The sequence below is a fragment of the Nematolebias whitei genome, chromosome 10 (genome assembly GCF_014905685.2).
Source record: "Nematolebias whitei isolate Nwh7 chromosome 10, NemWhi1, whole genome shotgun sequence".
In the NCBI taxonomy this organism is placed as follows: domain Eukaryota; kingdom Metazoa; phylum Chordata; class Actinopteri; order Cyprinodontiformes; family Rivulidae; genus Nematolebias; species Nematolebias whitei.
In genome coordinates, this window is record NC_056507.1 from 33739627 (window position 1) to 33749485 (window position 9859).

The following is a 9859-nucleotide window of genomic DNA, read 5'->3' on the forward strand; positions in this document are numbered from 1 at the left end:
GATCACGGATTAAAGGTCAAGCTCATTCTGTATCACGGACTTATCCTTACCCCTGAATCTGATTCCCACAGATTCATTTCCCCAATTAGTCTCTTTCCCCCTGCATCTACTAACCTTTATCTTTTAGTTGCAAGCCTGTTGGACTCCGTTCCAGTGGACCTTAACATCAGTTCTACTTCTACTGGCAGCCCGCCACTACAACACTACCCAATCACGAACTACCAATCAGAAGATCGGAACCAGCCCAGAACCGGACCTACTCCAGAGTTTTACTTTATTTCACAATAAATCTTTTAACCCTCTCAGTGGTTGTTGTTGTTGTTTGCGATCCGGCCTCTGGTTCATGACAGTTCTGGGTCTTGTATGAAAATGTCCTCATGTTTTAGAGTCTTATTTACATAGAAATATAATAATGTGTGTATGCATTGCTGTATATGCAAGTCCCCTTTTATTTGTCTTGGAATGATAAAAAAAAATGCTGATGTTATTTCTTTGAATGTGAACAATTATTATTTTGTGAGAAAATGACCAACGTCAGGGTTAAACTGAAGCTAAAACTGAAGGCGAAACCAAAAATGTGATTGTTTCGGGCATTTTCAACTCCTCGGATTATTTACGAACAAATACAAAGCTTTAACAAAAAAAAAAAAAAAAGAAAGATAAATACACATGTTTTTGTGTGTATACCAGTTTGTTTTTAATAAGGATTACTTTTTTAACACCTTCCTACATGAATAGATTAAAAAAACAACGATACATATTGGAAAGTGTTTTAACCCTGCTGCTGCCCTTGGGTCAAAATGGTCCAAGAGGCCTCAGTTTTAACGCTGAGACCTTGTGAGTCATGTTGACCAAAGGGCAGCAGAGGGTCAAGCTGTTGCTTTTACACTGATATCAGTAGAACCGATGCAAGAGTAAAAAGTTATACTAATCTACTAAAGTAGCTGGTTTTACAAAGAGAAGAGCCCGGTTGATGTTTGGCAGCTTCTGGTCCCCTCCTGCTCACATGGAGTGAAGGTTCTACTCGTAGGGAGGATGCATCCCATCGTAGTGGAACTCCCTCCACTGCTCCGAGCTCTCTCTGCTCCTCTCGTTCTGTTCTGGAGGATGGATTGAGGAGCATTAATGGTGAAAGAACTCCTGTCTCGGCTGCAGTGCACATAAAGAGGTCACGTACCGTCACTGTCCTCCTCGGAGTGGCTCTCAAACTCATTCCTCTTCTTCTCGTGGAACTCTCTCCTCCGTTCATCAGCTGCCAGAACCTGCCTCTGCTCAGCTGCAAACACATCGGGGACAACATCGCAAAGAATTTGCAGCTTAGACGTTGTATGTTGTGATCTTGTAATTAAAATATAAAAAATGTATGAAAAACAGATTTTGCCCTACGACATAAGAGAAGCAGAATAAAGAAGATTAGAGAACGGTTCACCAAACTGTGAATGACCGTGTGCATTATGGTAGTTTATTTCTTAATTAAGTTTATCTTTACACACAGTAGTACTATAACAGTAGTACTATAACAACCAGGCCTGCCGGCAGTCAGAACCTGTCACTAAAACATTTAGTGCTTTAAGACAAAAGAAGCAAAAAGGCTGTTACGCAGCTAAAATCCTCCTTTTTATCTGAAATAAAAAAGTAATTTTAAACATCTCTAGTACTACTACCACTACTGGCATTTTCTGTCAAAATGATGTAGGAATGTTGGCTTTGCTGAAATCTGCTGGAGTTAAAACTGAAATAATAAAATAATTATAAGCTTAAATTACCAAACCACTTGTTAAAAGCTAACAACTGCTAAATCATTTCTTAGCACACAATAGCTGTATTAAAGTTTTAATTAGCATACCAACTAAAAGCTAAAACTACCAAAGCAATGGCTAAAAGATAAAATTAGCAAAACGTACCCTAAAAGCTAAAAAAAAAGGTCAAATCCAGTTGAATAAAGCTAAGGTTAGCAAAACAATAGCTTAAAGATAAAAATGAAACACATATGTTGTAGGACTTTTCTTTTAAAGTTTCATATTTGTTTCCATGAAAACAAAAATCAGTGCACGGATCACAACTACCAAAAGTTATCCCGAATGAGCCGAACATTTTGATTCCTGACTGGTTAAATTAGCTAAATGTACGCTGAAGTAGCTGAAGCAAACAGTATAGAGCAGGGGTGGGAAACTTATTGAAGGGCCAAAATATTTAAAGCAACAGAAGGGCTGCTTAGAGGATCGCTAAATATTTTTTATTAAGACACAAAATAAAATAAAAACTTAAAAGAGTTTTTCAGGCTTTTTCTTGGTGTAGCATAGTTAGCGTGCTCAATAAAAAAAGTCCCCAAATACACTGTAGAAGTACAAGACAAACTTTGTGTAAAATGGCTCTTGTTACATTATATTAATGTAAATGTGGGGGAAAAGTTATTTACTGTATTTGAGTTTTGGAGTCTTTAAGGTTCAGTCTAGAAACAAAACTTTTTAAAAAATCCTCACTCTAAAGGTTTTTATGTATTGATCCAAGATGTTTAATTTAAACTTCCTTAAGTTACATTTATAAATGTTTTCATCAACTTAAAAAAAAAAAAAGTTGTTTTCTTTTCAATTAAGAGTTTTGGGGCCGTGGGTCTGATGGAGATTATCCAAGGCCCACTTTTAGCCCTCAGGCTGTACGTTGCCCACATCTGGATCGGCTCTAAACACAAACATGCTGACTCAGCATTGATACCTTGGGGCAGCTGTGGCTGAGTGGTTAGAGCAGTCGTCCTCTAATGAGAGAGTTAGGGGTTTGATTCCACCAGCAGTCACATGCTGAAGTGTCCCTGGGCAAGACACTGGACCCCTCATAGCCTCTGATGTGTGTCCCATCGGTGTGTGAACGTGATCTAAAGCTCTGATTATTCTTTGTACTGATCTAGTAGAGTGCTGTATGAATGTGTGTGTTAGAGGTAAATGAGGGCACAGATTGTGTTGTAAAGAGCTTTGATTTGATAGAAAGAGGCTACAGTCCATTTACACTTTAATTTATATGGTTTTGCACATAATTTACTCTTTTCTTCACAACAGCTGGTCTCATCAGGTTTTCCCTCAAATTTAAACCAAAATATGTTATGACTGGATTCCAGTTTAAAACTTTGCATGTTCTCTTCCACACTTTCAGACAAAAATGTATTTGCATGATTTTCTCTGTGATTGCCTCTGTGTGCGTGAGAGCTGTGTTTCTCTCCGTCTGCTGCAGGTGAGGGTTTTTGAAGCAGGCAGCTTGTTTGCCTCACTTCTCAGCGCTCTGACCTCTGTCTGCCAGTGTTTCTGCACATCGTTTCATCTCCCAGCCACTCACCCACTCACTCGCCCGTCTGTGTTCTCACTTTTTATCTCTTCCTTTCATTCCTCCTCTGATAGCACCGAGTCGATGCCAGGAAGGCAGCGTGTTACACAACTTCAGCGTTTGTGCTCTCACTTCTCTGGATGAGGCCGAGCTCGCAGGAGGTTTTTAAACCCTGTGAATGTTTGTGCTGCAGACAGATGTGTGCTGCTGTGGGTGGGAGCTCCATGCTGCCCTGTGGCTCCTGCTGCAGCAGAGGAGCAAGTCTGAGTCCAGAATACACCAACCAGCTGCTGGCTGCCACCAAATAACTTCACTGAAGACGTTTTTCAGCATTCCTTGGAGTCTTGCATATATCGCCCTCTGTCCTTCATGCCACAGTTTTAGAGTAAAATCAGCTAAATATAATTGTTCTGATCAAACCCTAAAAATAACTTTAAGTGATCATGTCAAGCTCGGAGAACCTTTTGTGAATAACTCTCAACTATTACCACGTGACATTTTAGCTCAATACCTGTGAAACTTTTGTGTTTATTAAAGTCATTAGAATTCCTTGAAATGGGTTTGTGAGGGATTAAAAAAAAAGTCTACCGTATTTTTCGGACTATAAGGCGCACCAGATTATAAGGTGCATAAAAAAAAACAGTCAGATAAGTCAAAGTTTATTCAACTCATTCACAATAATGCTCGACATTATTCAGTTGTAACACATAAATACAAAACAATAGAGGACCAGATTTAACTTTTTTAGATTTTTCTACCTGGATTATTGAGCATGCATCAGGATACAAAACAATACACATTTTTGAATGCTGTGTACCACATAAAATCAGTTGGAGGTCAGTAAGCACATCCAGAATTAATATATAAGGCCCACTGTCGATTTTTCAGAAAATGAAAGGATTTTAAGTGCACCTTATAGTCCGAAAAATACAGTAATTTTTTTAAACAATGCGCTTTTTACTGTCAAGAAATTAAAAGTGACAAAAAGAAGCTCTCATTGCCTGACGCTGGATAAAACCTGACTTTCCTGACTGCAGCTCCGTGACTCCCAATGTTTGTTCAACCTTTATTTAGACAGGTTAATCCCATTGAGCCTCGAGGACTCATTTATGAGAGACCTGATTTCAACAAAGAATGATGACAACAATGTACAAGAGCGACAACAATAGACAGTTATAAAAGAGACGTACAGATTTTTTTTTTTGGAGTGAATCAAATGTCCTAAAGAACGTCTAAAAGATTCATTGAGATCATTTTATAACTTAAAACTGTTGAAACTGAAGTACAAATAAACCCCACAGTGTCGTTTTTTTTTTACCACTTAAAAACTTTAGCCAGTTTAGGAAAAACAATTTTAATGAAGGCACACAAAGTTTACAAGTTATTTATTTACATCAGATTGTTTTACTGGAACAATATTAAAATAAAAAAGTGAATCAAACATTAAAATTATTTGAATAACTTGTTTTTTAAAGTTAGAGTTGCTGAAACTTGAGTAAACAATAGACACACACACACACACACACACAGGTTGGTTTTCCTATCTTTATGGGGCCTTTGAATTGACTTCCATTCATTTTTCATTAATTTCTATAGCCTAACCCTGACCATTACCCTAAACCTAACCATTACCAGTACACATAGGGCGGCTGTGGCTGAGTGGTTAGAGCAGTCGTCCTCCAATGCAAGAGTTGGGGGTTTGAATCCACTAGCAGTCACATGCTGAAGTGTCCATGGGCAAGACACTGAACCCCTCATCGCTTCCGATGTGTGTCCCATCAGTGTATGAATGTGATAAAGCTCTGAATAGTCTCATTAGAATGATTTGTTCAATTAGCTTTGTACATATCTAGTAGAGTTCTGTATGAATGAGTAAATGAGGACACAGATTGTTGTAAAGCGCTTTGAGTATCTTGATTAGATAGAAAGGCGCTATATAAGTACAGTTCATTTACCATACCTAACCCTAAACCTAACACATCCTCAATTCACACCTTAGTCCTTAACCTAACCCCTAACCCACCAACGGGACTTCTTATGGGGCCCAGGCTTTGGGCTCCATAAGGAGCAGTTGGTCCTCACAATGTAGTATAAGTTGGAAAAATGGGCCTTACAAAGTAGTATAAATAAGGTCAAACACATACAACCCCCCCCCCCCCCCACACACACACACACATACACACACACAACTCACCGTTGATCTCATCCTGAGACTTTGCAGCTCGTCTGCTACGTCTGAAGAAGTTTGAGGCTTCGGACTCTTTCATGAAGATCCTCCTCAGTGAACCTGCTGCAGAAGCAGGTTCTCAGCGTTAAGAGGATGAAAAGCCAAACAAGACGCACAACAGAAAAAATGTGCATGTTTCTCCTCACCTCGGGGACTTGTTGCGCTGCCTGTGCTGCTGTGCACAGCTGCAGACTCGGCCTCTGGAGACCCTGCGTTTGAGGACAGAATGTGAGAAGTTTCAATTAAAACCCGGAGCTGCTGGAAAACAAACAGCTAATGATGCCGCTTCTAAATAAGATCCTGCTGAGCTGAAGTTCTCCTTCATCAGACTCACAGTTAAGTGCAAGGAGTACGGTGAGGAGAGCCAGGAGGGCCGCATACGTCCAGGACATCTTTAACTCCGGGTCAGAGTGAGCAGGAGGGCGAAGGAGTCGGACCTGTGTGAGAGTGGGGCTGGAGTCAGGTGGGAGTGTCCTCACACTGAACAAGTCTTCGTACTTTTTAACTTTTTCACATTTATGTTACATCTACAATTTCAATTCAATTCACTTCATTGCATTGAGCATGCATCAGGATATCAATTCACTTCAGTTTATTTATATGGCGACAAGTCACTACAGAAGTCGTCTCAGAGCACTGAACAGAAACATTCATATATAAACACAATAATTAAACATTATTTATCTGAGGCGCAGACTGCTTTGAATTTAACTCCATCACAGAACTCTCATCTTGAGCAAGTCTGAAGGCAACAGTGGAAAGAAAAACTCCCTCATGTGGAAGAAACCTTCAGCAGAACCAGGCTCAGGACAAGTGACCATCTGCTTCAACCGGATGGGTTTGAGGAGAACAGATACACAATGGCAGGTCAAGAATCACATGTTAAGATAGAAATAGTGTCAAATAAAAACTATTCAATTTTAACAATTCATTTAAGAAAATGAGGTCAATTTGTCCTCTAGTAGTCTAAGCTTAAGACCACATGACAAGCCAACCCTAACTATAGGATTTATCAGAAAGGAACGTCTTAATCCCAGTCTTAAAACTGGACAATGTGTCAGCCTCATGGACAGAAACTGGAAGTTGGTTCCACAAGAGAGGAGCCTGATAACTGAAAGATCTTCCTCCCATTCTGATTTTGGAAACTCTAGGTACTGCGAGCCTACAGTCTGAGAGCGAAGTGCTCTGTTAGGAAAATATGGAACAATAATATCTGTAATATAAGATGGAGCTAGGTCGTTGAGAGCTTTGTAGGTTAGAAATAAGATTTTGAATTCTATTCTGGATTTGACAGGGAGCCAATGGAGAGAAGCTAAAACTGGAGAGATATGATCTCTCCCACTAACTCCGGTTAAGACTCTGGCAGCAGCATTTTGGATCAACTAAAGACTTTTTAAAGAAGTATTTAGACACCCAGATAATAAACCATTACAATAGTCCAGTCTAGACGTGACAAATGCATGGACCAGTTTTTCTGCATCATTTTTAGATGTTTCTAATTTTAGTGATATTACGCAGGTGGAAGAAGGAGGTCCTAGTAACGTTTTTAACGTGGGGGATAAAAGACATGTCCTGATCAAAAATAACACCAAGATTTTTAACATTAGAGCTGGAGGACAGATTAATGCCATCTAAGGAGGGAGAAAGTGAAAAATTCTGAAAACTGAAACCTCAGTCGTGTCTGTGTTCAAAAGGAGAAAATTAAGGGTCATCCAGGTTTTTATGTCTTTAAGACATGCTTGTAGTCTAAGTAGCTGATTGAATTAATTGGGTTTAATGGACAAATATAATTGTGTGTCATCAGCATAACAATGAAAATTTATCCCGTGCTGTTTAATAACTTTACCTAATAGAAGCATATATAAGGTAAAGAGTATTGGTCCAAGCACCGAACCTTGAGGAACTCCATAACTAAATTTAATCTACAAAGTAATTTAATGAGGTTCAGTGTGACGGAGCAACACAAAGTAGAGCATATTAGAGGAAACTGATACACAGTTTGCAATTTGTTTATATAATAAACATCTAAAGGTTTGGTGTGTGTTTGTTTTTAGCCGCACCTTTTGCTGCAGTCACAGCTGCTTATATTGGACTATTACTATAACTACCTCTTTGCAAAACACCTCAAGCTCAGTCAGACTGGATGGAGAGGGTCTCTGAACAACAGTTTTGCAACCTCAAACATGTTTTCTTCCATGACTGTTCTGTGTTAACTCTGACCAGCCTCCCTGCCCCCCCTGAATGAAAGGACCCCCACAGCATGATGCTACCACCACCATCCTCAGTGGGGCTGGAGCGTTCAGGTGATGCGCAGTGTCGCACACAGTGTTGAGCATTTAGGCCCAGTATTCAGTTTTGGTCTCATTTGAGCAGAGCAGCTTCTTGTGTGTCCCTACATGGCCTGTGACAAACTGCAAACACTTTTTATGATTTTCTTTCAACAATAACGTTCTTCTCAACTCTTTTCCATGAACAGCAGATTTGTGTGGACTACTAGTGGACCTGGACATGTGGGCAGATTGTCCCTGAGCTGTGGAGCAGCTCAACCAGAGTTACCCTGGGCCTCTTGGCTGTTCCTCAGATTAATGCTTTCCTTGCCCTCTATGTCACTTTAGGTGGGCGGCCATGTCTTTATTGCAGTCGTGTCATGCTCGTTCCATTTTCATTTGATGAACACAGCTCTGTTATTGTTCAAAGCCTTGGATATTGTTTTATAACCTCATCCTGCTTTAAATTTTTCAGTAACTCTTGGATGGATGGAAACTCAAAAGGGCTGTGTACAAATGTACGCCACACTTCTCAGATTGTTATTCGTAAAAAGCTTTGAAAACCGTAATTTTCCTTCCACTTTACCGTTATGCACCACTTTGTGTTGGTCTGTCACATAAACTGCGGTAACATATTTTAAAGTTTGTGGTTGTGTTGTGACAAAATGTGGAAAAGTTCATGAGTTAAATACTTCTTAAAGGTACAGTAAGACGAAATCTAAGACGTTACAAAGCGTTTTAAACAAGATAAGGAAAGATTCATTTTGACTCAGTGAGACTTTTGCTCCTGTTTCCATCCATTTTATGAACATTTAGAATTTGAAGCGAAGCCTTAACTGTGAAAGACGGTCGACCTTTAGTTCAGTGACAGTCCGAGATCGTTTCTTCAGCCAGACAGAAAATAATTTGAGCGCCGGCAAAGAAGTTACAGCACAGACTGATTATGATAACTCCAACACTTGTCAGGGAGAAGATAGATGTGAGACAAGAAAAACTACAGAATATTCAGGTGAAAGAAACGACAGAAAGCTGCGGAGGCCCGGAGCAGGTTTGCAGATTTCTTGCCAAATGTTTCCTTTTCACACAAACCTGAGACGGACCTGAGTGGAGCCACTCGCTCTGCAGAGCATCCAGAAAGTATTCACAGCTCTTCACATTTTGTTATGTTACAGCCTTATTTCAAATTGTATTAAATTAATCTCTTTCTTCAAAATTCTACACACAATACATCATTATTATAAATAATGTGAAAAAAGATTTGAGATTTTTTGCAAAAGTATTAAAAATAGAAAACAATGAAATCACTTTTATCTATTCACAGCTTTGTTGATCCGCATTTTGCAGCAATCACAGCCTCCAGTCTTTTTGAATATGATGCCTCAAGATGAGCACACCTATCTTTAGACAGGTTGTCCCATTCTTCTTTGCAGTACTTCTCTAGCTCCATCAGGTTGGATGGAGACGTCTGTGCTGCCATTTTCAGATATCTCCAGAGATGTTCAGTCAGATTCAAGTCTGGACTCTGGCTTGTCCACTCCAGGACCTGTACTTATCCTGTAGTATCCTCCATAGACCTATATCTAATATAACTTTCATCTACAAATTTCTAGAGAAAACAGCTGCTGGTCAGTTACGTGATCATCTGCAAAAAACTAAAGAATAAAGAAGTTTGAAGAGTTTCAGTCAGGTTTTAGAGCTCACCACTGAATCTGCACTGGTGAAAGTAACTAATGATATTCTCATGGCCTCTGACAATGGACTGGTGTCTACACTGGTCCTGTTAGACCTCAGTGCTGCATTTGATACAGTTGATCATAATATTCTATTACAGAGACTTGAATATATTGGAATAACAGGAATGGCTCTATTATTTGATAGATTCCAGTTTGTAAATATAAATAATGAATCTTCTTCATACATCAAAGTTAGTCATGGAGTTCCTCAAGGTTCAGTGCTTAGACCAATACGCTTTACTTTTTACATGCTCCCATTAGGTAATGTTATTAAACAGCATGGGATAAATTTTCATTGTTATGCTGATGATAAACAG

General features: G+C 39.4%; 2 protein-coding genes across 2 annotated transcripts in view; one reads left to right on the top strand and one right to left on the bottom strand.

The window, feature by feature from the left end:
• dhtkd1 (dehydrogenase E1 and transketolase domain containing 1) overlaps positions 1–9859 on the top strand; it is a 137775-nt gene that overhangs the window by 108375 nt on the left and 19541 nt on the right. The window lies entirely within an intron of this gene.
• Positions 950–5948, bottom strand: ucmab (upper zone of growth plate and cartilage matrix associated b). The gene is made up of 5 exons (XM_037683626.1): positions 5877–5948; positions 5689–5751; positions 5510–5605; positions 1178–1276; positions 950–1100 (listed from the first exon to the last, which is right to left on the bottom strand). Exons 1-5 carry the CDS (start codon positions 5932–5934, stop codon positions 1021–1023), a joined length of 396 nt encoding a protein of 131 aa, XP_037539554.1. The 5' UTR covers positions 5935–5948; the 3' UTR covers positions 950–1020.